Source organism: Lemur catta, chromosome 12 (assembly GCF_020740605.2).
Source record: "Lemur catta isolate mLemCat1 chromosome 12, mLemCat1.pri, whole genome shotgun sequence".
NCBI lineage: Eukaryota > Metazoa > Chordata > Mammalia > Primates > Lemuridae > Lemur > Lemur catta.
The window spans coordinates 76,563,771-76,588,710 of record NC_059139.1 but is presented as its reverse complement, the minus strand read 5'-3'; the positions used below and the strand labels follow the sequence as shown (position 1 = coordinate 76,588,710).

At 35.3% G+C, this 24,940-nt stretch overlaps 1 protein-coding gene across 1 annotated transcript in view; it reads right to left on the bottom strand.

The window, feature by feature from the left end:
* Nucleotides 1-15,222, bottom strand: part of WDR36 (WD repeat domain 36) — a 33,899-nt gene extending 18,677 nt beyond the window's left edge. The window contains exons 1-12 of the mRNA XM_045565901.1: nt 14,899-15,222; nt 13,226-13,253; nt 11,318-11,418; nt 9,663-9,780; nt 8,393-8,525; nt 6,871-6,925; nt 5,371-5,503; nt 4,944-5,119; nt 4,475-4,595; nt 3,925-3,990; nt 2,750-2,836; nt 1,835-1,980 (exon numbers count right to left, since the gene is read on the bottom strand). Of these exons, the coding sequence (XP_045421857.1) occupies nt 1,835-1,980; nt 2,750-2,836; nt 3,925-3,990; nt 4,475-4,595; nt 4,944-5,119; nt 5,371-5,503; nt 6,871-6,925; nt 8,393-8,525; nt 9,663-9,780; nt 11,318-11,418; nt 13,226-13,253; nt 14,899-15,198 (1,464 nt within the window). The 5' untranslated portion in view covers nt 15,199-15,222. The remainder of the gene's footprint in view (nt 1-1,834; nt 1,981-2,749; nt 2,837-3,924; nt 3,991-4,474; nt 4,596-4,943; nt 5,120-5,370; nt 5,504-6,870; nt 6,926-8,392; nt 8,526-9,662; nt 9,781-11,317; nt 11,419-13,225; nt 13,254-14,898) is intronic.
* Nucleotides 15,223-24,940: the final 9,718 nt, after the last annotated feature.

Genomic DNA, 24,940 nt, shown 5'->3' with positions numbered 1-24,940 from the left:
AGCACTCATTAAGTATTACTGTATATACATATACTAAATGTTCTATGAGTGATCTGTATATGATATGAGTTAAGAATGGAGATTCTAGAATGAATTGTCTTAGGTTCAAATCCCAGCTCTGCCACTTACTAGCTTTATTGATCTTAGGGATGTTGCTCATTATATTAAGCCTCAGTTTTAACATCCATAGGATTATTGTGAACATAATATGAAATAATACATGCTAGGCAGAGAGCCTGAACAAAGTAAGCACACACAAAATGTAAGTTGTAAATTACCACTGTTACTACAACCATTACTCAAAACTGTGCAGGTAAACTTCCCTAAAGAAGCTTAAGATAGAATCTTCATGGTCTAGAAAATTATATAAAAGCTTAAGACTAGAGTTTCACACACTATGGAGAATGGAGCATATATACTTACAAAATAATTTGTGCAAAATAGGGTCAAATGTTGACTCACACTTTTAATAAGCACTTTCAAAAGCAGAGGCATTCACTATGAAACTATTAGAACTATTAGTTCAGCAAGTTTACAAGCTTCAAGATCAATATGCAAAAATCAATTATATTTTGATATACTAGCAATGAACAATCCAAAATAAAATTAAGAAAAAATTCCACTTAGAATAGCATGAAAAGAATAAAATACTAGGAAAAATTTAACTGAAGCAGTATAAGACATACACTGATAACCACTAAACACTGCTGATACAAATTAAAGATCTAAATAAATGCAAAGAAATCTTATGTTCATGGATCAGAGATGGCAATACTCAAATTGATTTACAGAATCAAAACAGTTCCTACCAAAATTCTAGCTGCTTTTTTTTGCAGTAATTGACAAGCTGATCCTAAAATTCATATGGAAATTCAAGGGACCAGAATATCTAAACATTCTTGAAAAAAGAACAAACTCGGAGAGGTCATACTTCCTGATTTCAAAAGTTAATACAAAGCTACTATAATCAAGACAGTGTGGAACTAGTATAAGGACAGACACACAGAATAACAGAAGAGAATTTAGAGTCCAGAAATAAACCCTTATATACAGAGTCACATAATTTTCTGCAAAGGTGCCAAGACCATTCAATGGAGAAAGAGAACAAATAGTGCTGAAACAACTGGATATCCACATACAAAAGAATGAAGTTGGACCCCCTGTCACACTACATACAAAAATTAATTCAGATAGTGTAATAGACCTAAGTATAAGAGCTAAAACTACAAAACTCAAAGTCACAGGAGTAAATCGTCGTGGACTTGCATTAAGTAATGATTTTTCAAAGCGTCACAAGCAATATAAGACAAAAATAGATAACCTGGACATCATCAAAATTAAAAACTCTTATGTTGAAAATAATACCAACAAGAAATAATACCAAGTAATACCAACAAGAAAATGAAATGACATTCTCACAGAATGGAAGAAAATATCTGCAAATCGTATGTCCAATAAGGGACTTGTATTCAGAATATATAAAGTGCTACCACAACTATTCAATAATAAAAAGATAAATTACCCCATTAAAAAAGTAAACAAGGATTTGAACAGACATTTCTCCACAGAAGATATACAGTTATAAAAAGATGCTCGACATCGTAAGTCATTGGGGAAATGCAAATCAAAACCACAATGAGGTATTATTGCACACCCAATCTCAAATAATTAAATAAATCTCTGCAAGCTGGAAAATTTAACACGACTAGGGAGTAACTTCAAAATGTTAAATTATGTTCTTTCAACCAATATTATCATGAGCAACCTCGCATATAACAAGATTACCACAGACAGTTTTAAAGCAGAAAATATCCTTATAAACAAGCTCACTTACTGTTGCAGTTACGTCATCTTTCTTCAACTCTTTTGGCTTGAGAAAGTAAGCACCTATTGTAGATCTCTGATAATTCCAGGTTGAGCATGATAGCTTACCTTGATGGCAAGCAATGATACCATCCCAGTCACTCTCACGAGCTTCCTCTACAACAATTAAAATCATAAATCAAATTGCTATTCATTCTCCCATTTATTTATCTAGTATTTGTAAGCATCTAACATCTGCTATTAATATTATCAGACACTAGGAATACAATGGTGAAACAAACCAGTAATCTCTGATAGCAAAGAGCTTCCAATCTAACAAGAAATTATTATTTTTTTTAAATTGACAAAAACTGTATGTATTTACAGTGTAAAACATGTTTTGATATATGTATATATTGTGGAATGGCTAAATCAAGCTAGCTAACATATCTAACAAGAGATTCTGATTACGAGAAATTTAATAATAAAGCATGTTTTATAAAACCACTCAGATTTTGGGAAAGTAATAAACAGCTCACAGGAAGGAGTGGTAAAGCAAGCAGAAATTACTCAGTGGGGAGACAACATGCCCAAGAGAAATTGAACTGAGGACAGCAAGTGAAATGTTTTCTTGATAGGGGTAGGAGGAGGGCAAGGCAACTGGGGCCACATTACAAAGGGTCTTATTATTATTTATTAATTTATATTTATAGTAATTTATATTATTTATTATAGCTGTTATAGAGAAGACCAAAGCCTGATATTAAACAGACATTAAGTTCACATAAAAAATAGCTCATTTTTAGTCTTCATGCAAAATCAGCATGCACTTGCATTTACCTTCTGAATGATTAATATTTGTAAAAATAAAATGGAGAAAATAAAGAAGTGTACAGTAGGAAATAAATGACAAGGCAGAACTTCTCAAAATACAGTATGAAGTTACCTGCTGCAAACTTTGTGATGGGTGGAAGTCTCACTGACATGGTATTCCGAAGTCCTTTCCGCTTGACTCTCTTTTTATTTATTAATCCTGGGGTTAGGGGAGAGGGGAATATAGTTATCAATCCTTCTTAACTGAAAATGTATATAAAAGAAAAGGTATTCATTGTCACCTAACTATAAAGTTCAAGATATTCCCATGTAAGTCAGGAGCAAAACAAAGATGTTATTATCACTGTTACTTAATTGTTTCTGAAGTTTAGCTTATGTAATTACATAAGAAAATAAATTACAATGTATGAATAATCAAAAAAAGGAGACAGAAATATTATTTGCAGGTGATACAATGGTCACAAAGTCACACAAATCAAATGAAATAACCAAATAATTATTAGAAGTAATAATAGCTTCACAGGGGTCAAAGAACCAATAGAAATAAGCCCAGGGAGTTCTCTACATTGTAGCAATAATCAGAAATATAATGAACAAAGACTGCATTCATACTGTTAGCAAAAAAAAATACAAAATGCCACTGGATAATCTTATATATGTAGGACCAACTTAAGGAAAATTGAAAAAACCTTCACTGAAGAAGATAAAAAACAACTTGAATGAGGATATATTATATTCCTAGATGAGAAGATTCTTAAAGGTATCAAATCTCTCCAATTTAATTTCAAGGACTTATTTTAGAAATTGATCAAAAAGTGATCCTAAAATGCATCTGGAAGTATATACATGCATGAATACTCAGGATATTCACTTAAAAGGATGAATAATTATTAATAAAACTGAAAAAATTTTTCAAAGGCTGGAAACCAAGAAAAGAGAGACACAAAATGTGCCCTTTAAACTACAAAGATTAAATGCTGTTTACTTTGATCAACTTTCTCTAAGCTCCCTTCCATTTTATTAGCAAGTGAGGTCATCAATGCCTTTGGGTGATAGCAACATGTTTTTAACCACCCAAGATGTCTAACTTTTTTCAATAACCTTCTAGCAGCACTTTAACCACTTCTATAGCAACTTTGATTTTAGGAATCTTAAAACTTCTTTCACACTTGTTTTTTAATTTCATCCAAGGGAAAATTTACTGATGAAACCTCCTCCACTTGTCTCACAGGATCTTGGAAATATTTCGTGACCAGCAGCTTATTTTCTATCTTGCAAATGACCTACCATGTCCCAAGCTCTTGTTGAATTTTTCATGTACTGTGGAAAATGACTGAAGAGTCCCATCTTGACCTGTTGATATATACAGAAAATTTTTAATCAAGCTTCATCAAAACTAAAAACCATGTGGATCACAGATCTTATAAAATTAGATTCTATAAAAAGCTTGAAGTTAAAGTTTGGAACACTTTAAAAGGAGAGCCAGATTGCAATTACTTCATTACAATATTCAAGTATGCATGGAATGTCATTTAGTGTGAATAAAGGATAAAATGAAAATACGGCACTAATAATTTTCAGCAGATTATTAGAATAGGCAATGGCCACATTTTCAGAATCTATTATGCCTCAGAGGATTAGTAAATAGAAAGACAAACCAAGTATAGATTATATCATCTATAGTATTTCCTGAAGTAGACAGTAGTTTCACCCAAACTTCTAAGTCACCCAATGGGATATTTGAATCTAAAAGAATGTGTAAATATCAAACCCAATACTGAACATTCAGCTCTCAATACTTGCTGACATAAACTAATAGTATGAAGCAGAAACTCACTTGCACTTAGAATCTGTTGCCCATTTTGTCCATAATATCTGATACTGGTAAGAGGAGCACTATGTCCCATTCTGAATCTCAAAAGTCGGCCTTCACCTGTAGGACCATCAAATATCCATATCTGCCAAGAAATAAAAAGGTCAGGTTCTTCCGTAATGTGCTATCTGATCTGCAGGTAGTCAAATCACCTCCTACATAAATCAACTGGCTTTGTATAGTGCTTGCTAGGCCACTGACCCTGGAGCTACAAGGCTAGGTAGGGGTGAGGGCAGGGGAAGAAATAAACTGTAACTCAAACCTCATTGAAATTATGTCACCTGCTATGCTTTTTGTTTTATCTATACCAGTATCTCACCCCAAATTCCTTTCACCTTCTAGGTTCAAGGCGAATTTGTTAAAGTAGGTTGGTAATAACCTAAACGGTAGATCAGAGGAGCCAGGAAGATGATAACAACAATAATCATAATACCCTGAGAGCATTGTCAGCACCATTTGTGACAAGAAGTGGCTCTCTATGGAGAAATGTCAGGCCGGCAACTGCTGTAGAGTGTGCATTTCTGAGTTGATTAATTAATTTTTTGTCTTCTAGATCCCAGAGTCCAATATGGCCACATAGGCTTCCAGCTGCCATTACTGGATGATCATCTGTTATTAAAATAAAGTACATTAAGAAAAACACAGAGCCCCCCCAAGCTAAGTAATTCTTCTTTCTACTCTTTTAATCCATAGTTAGAAAAGACCAGATATCAATAATCTATCCATATTTTTTTGCCTTTTACTCCAGCATTTCATTCATTTCTATTAAACTATAAGACAATAAAAAAAATTTCCATGATCTTTAAAGTAATGCATTTTAAATATTCTTAGCTCTTATCAATAAATAAGTTAAAAGTTACCTGTGCGAAATGAGATTGAAGTAATGGGTCCCCAGTCTTGACGAAACTTCATTAGTATTTCATCAAATTTAATGTTGTGAATGATAACCTGACCCGACATAAGACCAATAGCAACAACATCCACAGCTGGTGCCTGAAAATCAAATTACTCAAACTTTTATTTTCTTAAATGAAATAGCGTTAATACTTCTGATGATATACACCATTACTTATGTGTTATTAAAAGAAATAATGAAATGTCTTCCTAAAGGTGGCAAAAAAACTCAACAAGTATTACCATTCTGGCATACTTCAATTGTTATTCAGCATGGAAGTAAGTATTAAGCAATGATTTTTTCCAAATTACTTCCCAGCTTCAATTCTGTAAGTCAACATTGCCTCCCCACCCCCAAAACATAGCTGACTTGGTAAGAAAACAGCCATAACAAAAAAGGAAGCTGATGTGTGAAATCACTACACATCAGTGACTGGATAGAAACAGAAAAATGAGACAACTCCTAGAAAACACAAAAAGACTTGTCATATGCATGGCAACATGTAGCCAACTACAGAGGAAGAACTATTTGCTCAAGGAAAACAGGAAAAACTTATAAAACATGTTAAAAGGCAAAAAAATTTTATAATTAGCCTGTTCCAGCTCTAATATTCTATAATTATAATGGTCTTACAATTATAATGATCTATTATACTATGGTCTTACAACAGGCTCTATTATGAGCTTTTCTATTTGAGCACAGATCAATGTCTGAAATCATAGAATGAATCAGGCTGAACATTTTATTTATTTGCCATCAAGTGCCTACTCTGCATGAAACCCTGTGTAGAAGCTGGAGATACTAAAACAAATATGATCCCTTGCCCTCCAGGGACCTAATCATCTGATACCTTTGGAGTCTTCTGGGTAGGTGAAAGAGGATGAGGAATGCATATAAACTGGGCAAGTATAGACAATGGATATTTAAAAAGATAAGGGTATACTGGCTATGTATATGGCTAACAGAAATACAACATTCTCTGCAGACAGACATTCATTCATATATACTTACAGACTCAAAACCAAAAAGTAGTTATTTCTTGAAGAGACCACTATCGAATCGAACATTTGGATTTTTGCCCCAATTATTTCAAACCACAAATCTTCAACATCCTGATAAATTTCTCTGTATGACCTACAATGTCTCTTGGCATTGGTGATCTACTCATTTCCATACTACACAAGGCACTGGACTACATATGCTTGCAAAATGATCAGTAAACAAGGACCCAAAACAACCACAGGTTTAGAGCCTAATTCCAAGCACAAGGATTCCACAAACATTTATAAACAAAGGCATTATTGCCTGTTTTCAATTACATTTCCAAAACACTATTTCCTCAAAGTAAGAGTTATAAAACAAAGCTATGTATCGTCTTTAGGTCTAAAAATATGATTGATTCCTGAAACTGAAAGATCTTACTACTAACTTTGTTTCTTGTTTAGCTTAACAGAAAAATACTAACCTGCTGAAGAGCTGTTACTCCAACTTTCCATCCTGGAAATGTATATAGAAGTTTACTACAAGAAGAAAAAATAATTGAAAGTGCTTTTTTTTTTTAGAGGAAACAAAATCAACTACATATTAAAAAGTGAAATAATAATAAATGGTATTCATTAAGTTCTTACTGTGCCACACACTACTGTAATTAAGCTCAGGTTACATGGCTAGTATTAATAATACTGTCCATACAAATTCTAGATCCCAAGCTAATTACTATGCTATATCACCTCTAAGAAATTAAATGTTTAAGTAGAAAAAATATATATATATGAGTAAAAACTACTTTATATTATAGACTACAATAAAAAAAAATCTTAAGATACAGGCAGATCTCATTTTTCACTGCAATGTGTTTCTAGAAACAACATCACTAAAGTGAATACATTTGAACTACAGTATTACTTGCATATTATATGACTGTTACATGACAATGATGCTGCTCTCAATTTCAGAACTGAGTCATGAATGATTAAACCTTTAATAATCTCATTTTCCCTTTCGAATTTATAAAGGTTGTGGAAAGGACTATTTGAATGGTCAAATATTTTTGTTTGCTTTTTTAATGCTACACAAAGAAACCTGAGCTGCCACCATTTTCTCTCAATAAATAGTTCAAACAGTAGGTAGACGTATGCAAAATCATTTATATAGCCCTCCAGCTATACCACTATCATAGTAAATAATCATCATATCTGTGGTTGATTGATGGAAGTATTTTTACCCTGAAAATAATTTCTAAATGCTAGCACTAAAATAAAACTGATTTGCTTTGGCTTTTCTCACCTCCTTTATTTATTGAAAACTAGAAGCTGCCCAGTGACAATCTCATAATAATTATTTTTTAATGGATCTTATACTACTTCATTAGAGCCTTCTCTACAGGTGTATGGCTTCTTTACAATTACTGAGCCATTGGCATATAATTTTCAAAGAGCACTTATGAAGCTGCCTTGTGTCAGGACCACATACCTGCTTTCACATATGTGATGCCTGCTATCAGCAACAACTCCAAAAACAAGCACAAAGTCATCCCTTGGTTCCAGGACATCCCCACCACTCCCCACACCCACACAGAAACCAAAATCTGCAGACGCTCAAATCCCTTCCATTAGATGTATAATATTTGCATATAACCTATGCACATCCTCCCATATATTAATACTTTAAATCATCTCCAGAGTACTTATAAATACCTAATACAATGTAAACTGTTATATAAATAGTTGTTGTATTATTTTAAAATTTGTATTTTTTTTATTGTTCTATTGGTTTTATGTATGTATTTATTTTTTCTCAAATATTTTTGATCTGAGGGTGGTTGAATCCTTGGATGTGGAACCTGCAGACACTGAGGGCCAATTCTATTTATAGACAATCTTCCAAATATATAAGAGCAGGGAGAATTGAGAGATATAATTATAAATTAGCAAGTAGTACATGAGAATAAGGTGAGAACTATGTTATTTTCTAAATAAAGTGCTTACTTGGATTTTACATTCCACAACTGCAGGCTTCCTTGTTCACTGCCCAGAAGTATTTTATTCAAGTAGGTACTTGGATGCAAAATTGCAGAAATTTTAAATACTGATTTATCAAAAGTCAACTGCAGGTATTCTTCTGCAAAAGCAAAAGTTATAATTATTTTTTATAAAATAGTTTAAAATGTTTCACATACCCATGTATTTATCACTTAACGTAAGTCTATCATATCAAAGATTCCAAATATCTAGAAAGCCCAACAGGCCACTCCAAAGATGCAAAAAATAAGAGATAAACCTTGGTGAAATTATTTTACCAGTGCTTCTCCCACATTTCCATAGAAGCACCTCTAACAGAGGAGAGGAAAAGAACTTACAACCTTGTGGAGTAGCGGGTGGCATAACCAGTAGTCACTTGCTGCAAAAGATTCTTTGAAATCTTAGATTATGATGAAAATTCCTATGTTTGAATTTTGTGATTTACTTCACAGTTCACCCATGATTAAAACAATTTTTCATTAAATTTTCCAACAAATTTGATATCAAAGAAGACACATTTCATTTAATTTTTAGGTTCACATACTATCTGGCACATTGCTGCATACTCACAGGGGTGGGTGTACCTCATAGCATAGATATAGGTGAAAATTACAGAAACTTTACTTTGAATGCTATTTTAAAAGATCTTAGCTTCTATTTGTAACCAGAAGTTTTACTTAAAGTCATAAACAGCTTCCTGAAGACACTGGTTCAATGTGTTGCTATAACAGCAATAAAAAAGCTGGCCCATCACCATTAAGAAAGAGCCTGGTAACTAAAAGAACCAGATCCTGTAACCTCCTAAAAGGCCTTTTAACATCCATCTGCACAAGGAATACTTTGGAATTCTGTTCTCTCTCCTTGAGCAAAGACAAAACAAAGAAAAAGGTTACCAATTTAAATAAGAACTTGGAAAAACTCCCAGAAAGGCAATATTTAGGGTATTTACTAAAAATAAATATATTGCATTGAACAATCAAGAGATAATATAAGCTAACGATATAAAAAGATTAAAGAACTTAAAAAGATTTAATTCACAATAAGCTCAGTCTTTTGTAGTTAACTAGCTAAAATTGCTTATCTCTTTCTTACATAATCTTTTTCCTATACATGTTAAATATTTTTTTACTGTTTACATGTGAAACCTCTAGTATAGGAGTCATGTTTACACAGACTTTTAATTTTAACTACACAGATATTATCCCAGGATAAAGCAAATAAATTAGTTAATTCCTACCTTCTGAATATATGTGCCAAATAATGAGAATGCTGTCAGCATCAACAGAAATAACGTGATCCCCAAAGGGTTGTAAAAGATGTATTTCTGCCTTGTGACCCTTAAAGGTACGTACTATCTACAACAAAGTTTAAAAGAAGTTTATATTACTAAGGAATCATGTTAATATTATTCATATTATCCAAAAAAACATGCTAATTCTGAAGATGCTTGTGTTAAGGAATGCAGCCCAACTTTTGATTATCTAAGGTTAGATGAACACATAAATAGCAAGGGAACCAGGCATGTTCATTTGCTCCCTCAATCAGTTCAACGAGTAAATAAACCATGGACTAATAAAACACAAATGAGACTTCTGAGGCTCAGTCTTCCAACTAAGGTTAGAGTGGGCATGCACATATACTTAAGTCCCTCATCTAATTCAACTAACACAACTATATGCATACTAGAGAGACGGTATGTTCTAGAAGGCTGATCCCTACAGAGTCCACCACCAGCTGACTTGCAGATGAGATGGGAAAGGGGGATGTAGGGTACTTTTTCCCCGTACCTTTCTGCTTTGACAGAGAGATCTGTGCCCTTACAGTAGCTGACCCCTCCATAACTACGCTCCCTTCTCCATGGTTTCAGTTCTCATCAGGGTAACACTATTCCTTTTCCTTGACCCTTTGGCCCTATAGTAGTAACAACTTCCTACAGCTAATAGTCTCTGATGCCTCTCCACCTCTACTTCATTCCCCTAACCCTGACTACACCTGTGTATATAGTTTCTTTATAAAGTCTTTTTATCTAAACCACATATTTTTCCCAGGGAAAACTACAAAGGACAATACAAAAAACAGACAACATTTTCCCTGACTCTCTCAAAATCCAAACAACTTCCGTTAAAGAACTCCACAGGTAAGTTATCTTCCTCTGCCACAGGCAGTGATGATGAAGGCCTGTGGAAAGAAACCTCAGGCCAAGTCCCCAACAAGTGCAGTGATGCTATCATTTGGCTATCTAGGCATCCCCATTCCCACTTCCCCTTTCACTCTAGACCAGTAGAGCAGGTCATCTCTCAAGTTAGCTGTCCCAGGACAAACTTAGAAAAGAACTGGTAGATTTACAGCAAAAAAGCTCCTCCCTCAGCAGTGGAGAAAAGACAGACTCTAGCTTTCTCTGCATAGGGAAAAGCACCTGGTTCTTAGAAAAAGAGTTATGGGCTGAGTTGTAGATAATGAAGAAGCCGGTCCACATAAAGCAGTGATGTAAATATGAACCTCCCAGGAAAGCATTTTCAAAATACACATAACTAAGCCCTATCTCACCAAATATACAAAAGAAAAAACTCCCAAGATCGGACCTGACTGAGCATAAAAATTTTGAAGAAGCTGCTCAAGTAATTCTAACATTCATCTCAGCTCAAGAAAACTGAAGTAAAGCACCAATTTTAACTAAGCCTTTTCAGAATTTGATGAATTCTGAAAATTTCTCTTCCTCTAGAATTTCTCCTCTTCCAGAAAACTGAATATACATTAGAAAAAAAAAAAATACTGTAAATTTCTAGAGTGTCCCAGATAAAGAATGGCAAAATTAAAGTTCCTTCCTCTATCATGACAAACAAGTACTGACTGCAGAAAACAAACAAGTTAAAATAGTTCAGTGACACAAACCTCTTTATTACGGGCAAATGCAGAGAAAACATTCCCATAAGCAGCAAACACTAGCCTGCCATCAGCAGCCATACAGCAAATATCCTGTGGAACAGAATTACCTAGGAGAAAATATCAAAGAAATAAGGATTTTTAGATCTTAGAACAAAGAGAAATCTGAAATATATATATATAAAACATTTTTCATGGCTACAATGTTAATATACATATACATTTAAATAAAAGTTGAGAATCAGAGTATAAAATTTTGACATTATTTTAGATATATCTAATAATATCAAACTGAGAATATAAAATTATCTTGACCTTTCCTAAGAAAATAAATGTCTAGGATTTGTAGATATAAAAACATAATCCTAAAGAAATGAAGCTTTCTGAGGTTATTTGAAAAAAAGAAAACTGTCACTTAACACACAAAACTCTGGCAGATGGTCATCCAGCCTTTATGTGAACACCTTCAGGAATACCAAGTTCACTAACTCCAGGAAAATTTCAAAAGTAAATCAAAACCTAAATCTCTAATTCTACCCTTTGGATCAACCCAAAAAACTACATATTCTATATGCCCACCCTTAAAACATTTCAAGAAAATATGGTTTCCACTCAGTCTTCTCCAAGGCAAATACGCTTATCACTTCTAGCCATGTCTCACATGACATGATTTCTTGATTCCTCTCTATCACAGTCACACTGCCCCTTTCTTTTTATTTCTTCTTTTGGGGGCAGGAGGGTCTTAAGTATTTTTCCTGCTACATATTCCATAATGGGATTATTGCCATAATACTATTTTATAGGTTTATCATTGACTTTTGTATTCAACTTAGGTTACAGTGCCTTTCTTCTGCCTTCTAATCTTTTTAAAAAAGTTTATCAGACATACATACTAGATTCCTTATAGGTCTCCTGTTTCTCTCACAAGCATATTTGATGGTGAAACTAGTACCTTTCAGCCTTGAGATGCCCTTTATTCTATTAAAACAGTTTTCGAAAAAATAAACTTTCCAATGGAAAAAATAAAAACAAAATGTCAGAAAAGGGGAAACTTTTCCTTACAGTAGAAGGAAAGATGGCAAAAGAATATCACTACAGGCTGAGCATCCCTTCCACAAAATGCTTGGGACCAGAAGTGTTTCACATTTTGGAATAATCACATAACCTGCTGAACATCCCTATTCCAAAAATCTGAAATTCGAAATGTCCCAATGAGCATTTCCTTTGATTATCATGTCATTTCTCAAACAGTTTCAGATTTTGAAGCATTTTGGATTTCAAATTTTCATATTAGGGATAGTCAACCTGAATTTGGTAACCATCATGTCAGTAACTGATTCAGGCAAATACCACCAAACACTAAAAGTAGCTGGTGAAAACTTTTAAGAATACTAGGATATTTACATAGTCTCAGTGCATATTACCACAAGATATTTATTAATTACAAAGGACAAAATAGTAACTTTAAAATAGAGCCTCCTGAAAGATGTCACCTTAACCAAATGATCACTTATCACTGCCAGGAATAAGAGTAACCAACAGCATGTGCCTCCTGATATAATTCACTGTTATTCCTGCCAAAGTTGCATAATCTGAATCTAATCCTGAAATGTCCAAAAAGCCTCAAACTGAAAGACATTCTAAACTCGCCTGTCCTCTTCAAAAATGTCAATGTCATGAAACTCAAGAAAGTAGGAAGAACTATTTCAGATTAAAGAAAATAAAGCAAACATGACAACTGAAAGCAAAACATGATCCTGTCCTGGACTTTTTTTTTGTTTTTTAGCTACATAAATTAACCAGACATATATACTAGATTCCTTATATGTTCCGTAAGTCTCAAATTTATGTCAAAATAAAAAAAAAATTTCGAAAAATACTAAACATGCATAAATTCAGAATAAAGTCCACACTTACTTACTGCAACCAGTCTAAGTTTCTGAACCTGTTTAAAAAAAAGAAAAAAAATGATTAAATATATTTTCACTAATAAAAACATTTATAATAACCTAACACCTCAAGATTTTAAGATATAACCTAATGCATAAATTTGCTATGCTGTCCTTTCTAAACAATATACTTACTGATCCTAATTTTCACTATTAGGAAAGCTTCTATTTTTGACTGTTTTACCAGGAGTGGTGATGGAAGGGGTAGGCAAACATTTTCTGTAATGTGTCAAACAATAGATATTTTAGGCTTTGCAGGCCATGTGGTCTCCCCACAACTACTCAGCTCTGCCATTGTACCATGAAAGTAGCTACGTACAATACATAAACAAACGTATGGCTGTATTCCAATAAACTTTTATCTATGGAAACTGAAATTTGATTTTCACATAATTTTCATATGTCATGAAATATTATTTCTTTGATATTTTTTTTCCAACCATTTATGACAAAAACATGAAAACCACCCCTAACTCCTGGATTATACAAAAACAATCTGTGGGCTAGAGTGTCTTGCAGACTATAATTTGTTGGCCCCAATCTATGGTTACTGATTCAGCTGTGTGACCCTGGGAAAGTTACTTAACCTCCCTGTGACTGAAATTCCTCATATATAAAACAGGGACTAAAATTGTGTCATTCTAACCCACCCTTTCTCCATTACCAACCATAGCTTCCAGAAACCCATTGCTCTTCACCTCCAACCTGCCCTCACTTTGCTCTTCCACTAACTCAACTGCCTCCAAATTCCCAGCTCTTCTTGCTAATAACCCATTTAATAATCATGATCCTACAAGGAAGACAATTCTACAGCATGTTTTCCAGGAAAAAAAAGTACTTAACACTGGCTATTATGATCCTCAAGGTTTCTGCTCTCATAAAGCTACATTCTGTTGAAGAAGACAAAATAAAAAAGTAAACAGCAAAAGACTACTTCAATGAGTGATGAGCTCTTAAAGGAGAAACATAATCACCGACAAGCAGAAGGGCCTTGACAAGTACCTTAATTTTTCTGAGACTTACTTTTCCAGTTTATATAAAGGCACTACAGGATAATGACAACTGCCTCGCAAAGACACTGCTGCAAGGCTTAAAGTAAGTGACACTCAATGTTGGTTGAAAATAGATGCTTAGGGAAAGTTTAGGGAAATTGGATTGCTATCAGATGTGAAGACTCCCTTAAATCATAATTAATTTCACCCTCTCCAGTTCTCCTAATGTATTTTAGTGTGAATTTCTAACTCGTGTTGCAAATTAAACAATAAAATGGCTTGCAAGTCTTTCTCTCTCATTAATAATGCAAGGGAGTAGAAACTTGTCTTAATCATGTTTACATCTTCAAGGGCAGATTAATAAATATCTACTGAACAAATCCATCGCTATAGAACTGATACGTTCTCTAGCAGCTTTCCCTTAGCCAGGCTGTCTCTGAAACTCGCCGCAAGTAGACTGCAAGGGCTAAGTCAATCAGCACGTGGATGTGATGGAAATGGCGAAATAAAACAGGGAAGAGCTAAGGAAGAGAAGGGCAAAAACGGAAGCCCCTCGTAGGTGGGAAGATAGAGGAGGAATCCCCGGGACAGAGCTGGGGGGGCCGGGAGGGTGATTCCCGGGAAGCGGGCAAAGGAGGAAGTCACTCACGTCATAGGTATGGAAACTCTTGCCCACGCAGGTCGCCACATAGAAGCGGCGCTTAAGCGCGCTGTACCGCACCACGTGTGGAATGTCGTTGCTGAAAAGCCCCAAGGCCCGGAACCCCGCAAACAGCGTGCTGGACTTGCGGCTTTCGGAGCCAGGTTCCATCTCCGCGGCGGTCGTGGTTCCTGTCCGCTTGGGTCCCAAAGGAAACCACGCACCCAACCCTTCCCGTGCGTCTCGTGGAACAATCTTTGCCGGAGGGGGTGACTCAAGAGCGCTTCCGGTGCCCGCTGCCAATCGCATCTACAGAGACTGCTCTCGGTGCAATAGACAAAGGGCTCCCTCCGGACCTCGCAGCGGAGGCGCAACTTCAGTTCCGTGGGCCACAGTCTCCATCTCCTTGCCTTGCGTTGCTTTCCAGCTCTCGATGCTGGAGGAAACTGGTCACTCTTAGGCAGGACTGTAGGGGAGCAACAAAGAAGAGCCATAGTCAGGAAAGTGGAGGGGAGACCAACGTCTTAACATAGATGGAAATGGGTTAAACGTGGGATTATTTAAAAGTGTATAAAAACATAAGACTGTAGAGAAAATTTGAACACTGAATTATCTGATGATAATAAGGAATTATGGTTCATTTTTTTATATGTGATAGTAGTATTGTGATTATGTTTTTTAAAGATCCTTATCTTTTGGAGCTACATACTGACAAATTTACAGATGAAATGATGTGTTGTCTGGGAATCCGGTTCAAGATAACTGGGGATGGAGGACGGGGTTTACATGAAATAAGATTGATAATAGTTTAAGCCGAGGAATGGGTATTTTAGAATTCATAATACTATACTCATAATACTTATGCTTTGGCGGAAGATTGAAATTTTTTACAATAAAAAAGTACTTTTTGTTTTTTACTGAGTTCATACTAAAATAGACTGGAATATTAACAGACTAGTAATTTTTTAGCTCTGAGTTATAGAAATATAAACTGATGATTTTAACTATTAGATGTATTTTTTTAGAGCTTTCTAAATTGTATATAATCCAGATGTTGCTTTTGTAATCAGAAATAAATATTTTTGGACATATTGGCAGTTTGGAGGAAAAATTTTAAAAAGTTTCCCAACCAGGAGTTTACAGTGTACAAAGCCAATGACACCCATTATCTTAATATAATCCTCAAAATAAGGTTGTGAGGTATTTAGAGTAAAAACTACATTGCTGTTTTATAAATGAAGAAACTGCTTCATTGGGGCTATGTGATTGCCCAAAAGTTCCAAACTTATTTAGTGCCAAAATGCAGACCAGCAAGCACAAGGTTTAGAAAAGGAGGAGAAGAAAGGGAGGTCACTGAAAGGCAACTGGAAGATGGGAGAAATATGCATTCAGCAATTATATTTTTAAAACCAAACTTTGGGCCACATGATGGGTGTGGTTTGACATTAGATGAGAAACCTGAGGTTCCCAGAGGTTATCTTACTGTCACTTAAATAATGGTAGTGTAGCTGTTTAAATTTAGACCTGATGATTAGATCTATGTTCTTTGACCTACAACTGGACAGTGTGATAAAAGTTTAAAAATTAGAACAGTCATGGAAAATCTAGCAGTATGGTAGCAATAGATATGTATATTACTGTTGTGTTGTGATCTTTTGAAGACAGAATGTTATGGGCTGATTTTGAGTTTTCCATTTTCACCAGTTAGCCAGAGTTCCTTTCTCCCCCCCATTTGCTTACCTGAGTTACTGACTATTTGTCTGCCAGCAAAGTGTGTAAATATGTGATAGGAGGAAGGGAACTAGCTATTACCCTTTTAGAGATGCCCCCAAGGACATTAGTATCAAATTAGGATTTTAAAAGTAGAGGACTAGAGTCTGGGATGCTGTGGTAGATATAGTACATTATTGACAAATGATCATTTTCAATTCAGTTCAATAAATTGGGGCTTCACGATATTCAGGTAAATAAAATATATATGTATATCATGTTGTCATTTTGAACGTTTTTTAAAAAAAGGGTTAAATATGACTGTTTTCTAGTACTTTGTGTAATACAATTTCTTTTTTGTTACTGACTTTGTGTACTGTGATGGCCAGCCTTCAAGATGGCCCTTAGTGATTCTTGCCTCCTGGTATTCATGTCCTTGTGTGGTCTCCTCTCACACTGAATACAGTTAAGCTATGTAAGCAGGCTAGATTAGAAAAGACACTGAAGATTCTGACTTGCTCCCTGTTGGGTCACTTGCTCCAAGGAAAGTCAACTGCCATGTTGTGAGGATACTCAAGCAGTCTTATGGAACGGTTCACATAGCAAGGAACTGAGGGCCTCTGCAGTTGGGATTCTTTTTCACACCAAACACTTAGTTGAGAATGGGACATTATTTTATTTTGCAGATGTGATGTTGAGTTCTGACTCATAGTACCAGCAGAAACATCACTACCTATTATTGCAAAAATATGCATATCTCCCAAATTTTACTTGCAATGTTAGCTTTCATTCACTGGCAATTAATTGGTTATTAAATCAATTTAAACTGTAGGCTTAGAGAAACTACAGGGAAAATGTTAAGCATTGTTAGCTATATATTTTAATCTAAATAAAAATGTATCTCTATTGAAATAGAATATTGCATTTTTAAGGTTCTTCCACAATGACCACCTGAACAATCTTCTGTTTGTTTTTCTTTCTGTCAGTTTTGAAAGAAAGACATATTGAATAACAATATAATGCCTAAAATTGGGGGTAAGGTATAGTCCCAAACATGGTGGTAATTATAATTATCACTTAAAGTAATTAAATTAGAATTTGGAGTATCATAATTTTTCAATTCTAAATTGCTCATTTTTCTGTATTTTAATTTATTGGAGCATGTGATATATCATGAAATTGATATACTTAATGTAGATTTACATTATTGTGTTTATGGTGACAGTCTTTCATTATAAACTTACTTGAAAAGCTCTAAATGGATATTGCACCTTGTAAAGAATTGAGGAAAATTGATTGTGTCAAATGATAATTAACCAATCAAATTTGGCACTTGCTGTTTTGAATTAGAATGGCATACTGATTCTAACCTTTGACTTAGCAAGTAGTTTCAGAAAAATGCTTTGGTTCTCAGTTCAAAGATATTTCAGGGCAGCTTCTCAGCAAAATGTAAAGGAATGAGATGTATTATTATTCTAGTTACCTTCTTCTTTGGAACAGGATTAAGCATGAGTAAACATATAGGAAGATATAAACAGACCAAAGATGGTTTTATGACAGTTATTGTGACTGTTTCAAACTCTGCAGTTAAAAACAATAAGAACAATAATGATAGACTTAATTTGAATCAAGAGCCAAATTCCAACTGGTAGGCAACTGCCAGCCTCAGAACAAAGTAAATAAATTGATAGTGGACTGCGTAGCAGACTGCACTTTTGTAGTGTGCCACACCAGCACATCAGCATGGCCCAAGTGTGTGCCAGAGGTGAGGATGTATATGGTGGTGATTATGAGGTCAGCCAGGGAGAACTTTATAGACTGACTTTGCCTCATCCCCTGCCAAATGGGAGATGCTCAGAAACACAGATATGATTATAAGAAGATGGGCATCTGAATCAAATGAAAAAGGCAGTGTAGTGTAATAGAAAGAAAATTGTACCAAACTAGATGTTGTCCTTTATCTACCATTTGACCTAGGACATATCACTTAATTTGTCTAGGCCAGAGTTTTCTCTGTAATTGGTGATTATGGCTTGGAGCAGGATTATGGCTTGGAACAGGATTTTATCATTATGATAAAAAAAAAAAAACCCTGAATGGACTAGCTCAGTAATGTAGTGGAAAGGCCAGTGTTCTTGACTGCTTTGGACAACTGTTCTTGTCACTACACTGGGACATTTCCAAAGTGACAAAGGGGAACACACATAGACTCCCTGGGGAGTAGAACTGATTACATGGGGGAGGGGAAGAGGTTATTTGGGCAACTTGGATGGGTGCGGATGCCTCCTGGGGAAAAAAGAGATAAATATTAAATGGTATTTGGACCCTTGGATTATGTAAGTACTTCTTGAGATGTGCTATCAAATGCAGACAGTTAAGAGCTCAAAAGAGGAGCTCATCCTAGTAGAAAGGGGAATCTGGACAGCTGATTAGAGCTAAGTGCTTTGGAATGCTGAAGAAGACTGATTCTGGTACAGTGGATGTTGGAAGCTCCACCTCTTGGGCAGCTGCCAGCTGTCCTGCCACGATGAAGGTTTCAGAACAATCTCTGAGTGCGTAAACATGAACTAAAACAGTGGTGACCTCGCCAGGACTGAAGTTCAACATACAGAATAAGCTCTTAGTGTTTTATTTCCATATGTCTTTCATTTATGAAAAATTTTTTGGCATCCTAATGATTTATTTTATAATGCTTGGAACAAAAAAGAGTCTTAAACACTTGGGATGGTCAGATAATTAAGGAGCAGATGCTAACAGAGTGTTAGCTTATTTGGTGTTTGATATATTGTACTTTCATTTTCACCCTGGATTTCTAATAGCAGTGCACATTTCTAACCCTGTTTGGGGTGTGACTTGAAAATAAACAAGATTCTAATTATTTGTAAATATTTATTCAAATTCAAAAAGAGAGAAGAAAGGCATCTCATTGTACTATTAAACTAATTTATTAGGTGTATTTTATTTTAATATTTTAGCGGATAAGCTCCATGAAGATAGAGATTATTTTGTTTTGTTCATTAATACATAACAAGTACCCAGAACAGTACCTAGAGCAAAAGAAGTGCTCAATAGATATCTGTTTAATAAAAAAGCTACATTTAAGTAATAAAACACTACAAATGTGGAATACTCTCTTTTTTATATCAGTCATGTTTCCTCACAGAGTAATCTGTAGCATTCTCAATATTTATGCTCCCTCCTGTGAGAAGATTTATATCTCTGTCCTTTGCCCAAGACTTGTAGTAAGTCCTTCAGGGTGGGACGGGAGTAGGAAGCATTTGACTTGCTTTGGTCAGTGCATGTGAGCAAACATGTTCACCACATCCCAGGAAAAGCTTGAACAGTTATTGCATGTTTCTGCCAACTCTCTTGTTCTTTTCTTGTGCCACAAGAGAAGGGCATAAATCAGATAGAGGCCACTTTTTCAACCTGTGTCCTGGAATGAGAAGGTCTGTGGACAAGCCCTGGAGCTGACTTGCAGGTGCTGATTTGTAATGTGAGTGAGAATTAACTGCTGTTGTTGCAAGCCAATGGGACCTGGTACTTGTTTGTCATCTCATCATAATCTAGCAAAAGCCTATGTGAGTTCTGGCAAAAGATGTGAAAGTTAGTGTATAACAATGCATTTTAAAAACCTAGTTTTTTTTTAATGGAAGTATTAAAGCTGCATTACAGGTCTACAGTACTAGACCACAAGGTTCACAAGTGATAAGTGTCCTCTGGTATGATTTTAAGATTTCCAAATTATTCATGTGCTCAGCTGTGTGCCCAGGAATGATATGGAATAAACGCTCACTGGATGTTTGATGCTTGAATAAATGCAAGTTTTATTTTTATTTTACATTTTTTGGGGGGGAGGAGAAGGAAAGGTTGTGGGAAAAGAAGCCTGTGGGGAATAGTGAGACTACAACAACACTGATTAATTTTGGCATTTGATAATTTTCCTTTTGCATACCTACAGAAGTAACAAGGGGAGAAAGCAGGTGGCAGACAGCAGATAGTTTATCTGATAGTTGCTGCTGCCAATTCCGTTTCTGACTCATTATAGCTTTTAAGGAAGAGTTTACTCTTGGAAAACAGATATTTGACTTTTAATTTCATTTTAATTCATTCATTCATTTGATCAGCATATTTATTAAGAATCCACTATGTGTTAGACATTGTACCAGGATAAGAAATGGGCTGCACCTGTAAGATATCACCAACTTGTCCTCAAATTCCACATCCCTTTGATATATTTACTCCAAATTATTCCACAAATTCTTATATCCAAGATGTCTGCTTCAAACAATCTAAATTCATACAATTTGAAATCTTCTGTCATCCCCTTCCCCATAAGAAGAATAGCTAGCAGAAGAGAGAGAAGATGGGGAGGGTGCAGGGGCATAAAAATAGTGCATCCATGAACACGGTCTTGAAAAGTAGCATCTCCAGCTTTAATTGCCAAAGCCACAATCTATTGACATTGGAATTGTTTATAGGAGGTGTCTTAGTCTGTTCGTGCTGTTATAACAAAATACCTGAGACTGGGAATTTTATAAACAACAGAAATTTATTTCTCACAGTTCTGAAGGCTGGGAAGTCCAAGACCAAGGTGCCAGCAGGCTTGGTGTCTGGTTAAGACCTGTTCCTCATATATGGCACTAAGTATCCTTACATGGCAGAAGAGGGGAAGAGCAAAAGGGCCCAGGTTAGTTCCCTCCAGCCCTTTTTTTAGGGCACTAATCCATTCATGAGGGTGGAGTCCTCAGGACTTAATCACTTCCCCAAATATCATCACAATGGAGATTTAAGTTTTAACATGAATTTTGGAGGGGGTGAACATCCAAGCCATATAGGAAACAATGTGAAATATGCCGAAGGATGGCCTCCTCTACATGCTTACATATCCTGTACCTCTGCCATCCCAGGTCACAGTTTCAGGCTTGTTCCTCATGATATTAGGGCCTGCATTCATCTTTCTCATCCTCATCCCCACTTCAAATTATTCCCTACATTGAGCTTAATTTATTTTTTCTTGGCATTTACATAAATTGCAGCAGTCAACAATAAGAAAAAATAACCACACATACAGGAAAAACAAAACCAAAACCAAAACAAAATCTTAACTAGTTCACAGAATGGGAAATCAAGAGGTAGGGTGAGTTCATGGTTGATTGATTCACTTGATTGATTATATAATTAAAACCATAGGTTCTTTGCATCTTATTTCTCTGCCATTTATAGCTTCACCTCAATGCTGGTCTTTGGATAATTATCAATTGTAATTGTTGCTGCATGCTTCTTTGTTCATAGGCTATCAGAGGGCAAATATATCATCCTGTTGCCTTTTTTTTAAAAGTGAAGAAACATTTTTTTGGAGTTTACAAAAAAGAAACTTATACTTATTGTTCATCACCAAATGTGGCCATACATATGCTTATCCCAAACAATACCTGCATCAAAGGAATTCCAAAAGATATTCTCAAAGTTACTGCTAGAACAAAAACAATGATAAAGTTAATACTTTTGAACAATGAAAAGGAGGGAACACTAAAAAACCCAGATTAGTTTAATGTTATTCTCTGGTATAATTGTCAGTTGGTTTGTAAGATTAAGGAAGGAATGCGATGGAGTGCAAAATATAAGTGGAAATGCAAAAATGCAAAATATAAGTGGAAATGCAAAAACATAAGTGGAATAAAATTCCACTTATATTTTTGGATAAACTTAATTGATTTGTAGGTTTGGGGGATGATATAGGTTTAGTATTTTTGACTTCTGTAAAGCTTTTGATAAATTTTCCCCTTGACCTTTATTTTGATATGGATAGAATGAGGAAATGGCGATTAGATTTTATACAGTTAAAGGAACCTCTTTTTTTTTTTTTTTTTAACAAAGATCATGGACAAATGACTTTTTTAGCCTATAGAGTTGCCTCCTTTGAAGGTGAACAGAGCTTGGTCCTGCTTTGATCAACATTTTTCCAATAACTTGAATTAAGCCATAGCAAGTCTATGAGGGAGGATTAAATAAATAATAAATAACAGAATCAAGATTCAAAGTTTCAAGATCTCAATATGCTGGAATGATAGGACAAAAACCAATAAGAAATTGTTAACAGGAATAAATGGAAAGACCTGTTTTTAGGTTAAAATTATGCAAATAATGTAGAACTGTGAAGACAGAATATATAACAATGCAATGATGCATTAGAAGCAGACATGTTTTAATTTGGATTTCCCCCTCCAAACTTCTCCTTCAACCCCCCACACAATAAAGTAATGTGAGACATCTAAAAAAAGGGATTCAGAATGAGTAAAATAGTGGGCATATATTATTACTTTGCAAGTAAAATGTGGACAGTTTATAATGGCAATAGTTACAATTTTCAATAAAGAGCTTTCATGGGCCAGGTGTGGTGGCTCACACCTGTAATCCTAGCACTCTGGGAGGCTGAGGCAGGAGTATTGCTTGAGCTCAGGTGTTCGACACCAGCCTGCGCAAGAGAAAGACCCCCTTCTCTACTAATAGAAAATAGAAAGAAATTAGCCAAGCAACTAAAATAGAAAAAATTAGCCACACATGGTGGCACATGCCTGTAGTCCCAGCTACTCTACACAGGAGGCTGAGACAGGAGGATCACTTGAGCCCAGTAGTTTGAGGTTGCTGTGAGCTAGGCTGAAGCCACAGCACTCTAGTCTGGGCAACAGAGCAAGACTGTCTCAAAAACAAAACAAAATAAAACAAAACATAGTAAAACAAAAAAGCCCTCATGGTTTTTTGGACATTAGATTAAAATAGATTAAAAAAATCAATAAGAAAGCAAAACTAAAACTTTAGGGATGCAGGGAAATTAACGGCAGTAGACTTTCACCTAGCTCTCTCCACCTCTGACCCTCTGACTGAAGGAGACAAGTTAGGATATAGATTATGTGAACAGCATAATTAACAAGGTAGTACCAATAGGTATATATCCAACTTCATATGCTTAAATGAAAATTTGCAACTTTCTTTTCATTGACCATGAAGTATTGATCAAATTGACCACTACCAGTTCACCAAGAAAACCTCAATACTTTTCAAAAATTAGAAATGTACAGTACATATTTTCACAATATTTGAGAAAGTTCTTATTAGATTAATATGATGCATCTTCTTGCACATTACTTTTACTTGATAGTATAAGTAATTTAAATGATTATTTTTATATTAAAATATGTATAGGATACATAGAATAAAACATATAAGTTACACAAATTTTTAAAGATAAAGAAAATTTTCATGTGATGATATTGAACTGTCTCCTTTCTACCTAATCCTTTATTTCTCTCTGCTCTTAGGGGTATTGGGCCCAAAACTTTGAGAAAAATTGAGAGTATTTCTTTCCACAGTTGAGTGTAATTTAGTCAGTATATCTCTACTAAGGTGGAGTTAATAGACTTAAAGTGTTGTCCCCCTCTCCAACTTTCACACAGGAAATTGATGAATACTGGCCTATTCTAGACCCAAAGGAATTTCTCTTATAATGGCATTTAAAGCCCTGGGCCAGGTTTTTAGAGAAAGATTTTTAGAAAGCAAGTATGTCCTGATTTTCCTCAAGGCAAAAGAAACTGCCCAGTCAGCTACACTATGAGCTTCTCTGGGTAAAGACTGTGTTTTACATGCTTTTGTATCCCTAGTGCTTGGCTGAAGGCTTGGCCCATACTAGGTGCTCTTTAAATGCTTATTGGATATATAGCATAAACTTCCTCTTACCTGTTGGCAAGTAACATGGATTTAAGGACATTGAACTTTTCCTGTTCTATCATGGCTCAGCCACAACCAACCTTCAGGGCACTGGTTGGGGGAACATTTTCACTCCTAAGGAAAAAATCAGTGTATTCTCATGTGTTCTATTTTGGCCTGTGTTGTACAGCTAGGGTTGCCTTTCTCACTGGTGTCCAGGGGATTCTGAGTGGAAGGTAAGTGGGAGGGGACCTGTGGCTCTAGCCTGCAGCAGGAATTCAGGAATGGATTTGACATCCCCTGTTCACTTTTGCAACCTTTGTTTCTTCTAGGTGTGATAAAAGTTCAACAGGGAAAAGAGGGAAGGACTAGTGACATCATTTAAGAAAAGGATGATTGGAATGCATCCCAAAGCTACCTATCTCCAAGTATTGTCTCCTACAGGCAAGGCCAACAAGTACAATGCAAGGAGGAAGTGGTCAACAGCCTCCAAGGATGAGCAGAGGTGAAAACCTGAAGAAAAATGGTGTCCCTTAGAAAATATGTGTGAATATTGTTAACTAAGTTTAAAACACCATTCAAAAGAAACTATTAATAATTTGAGAATTATTTTATTAAGAAATATATAGTGTCA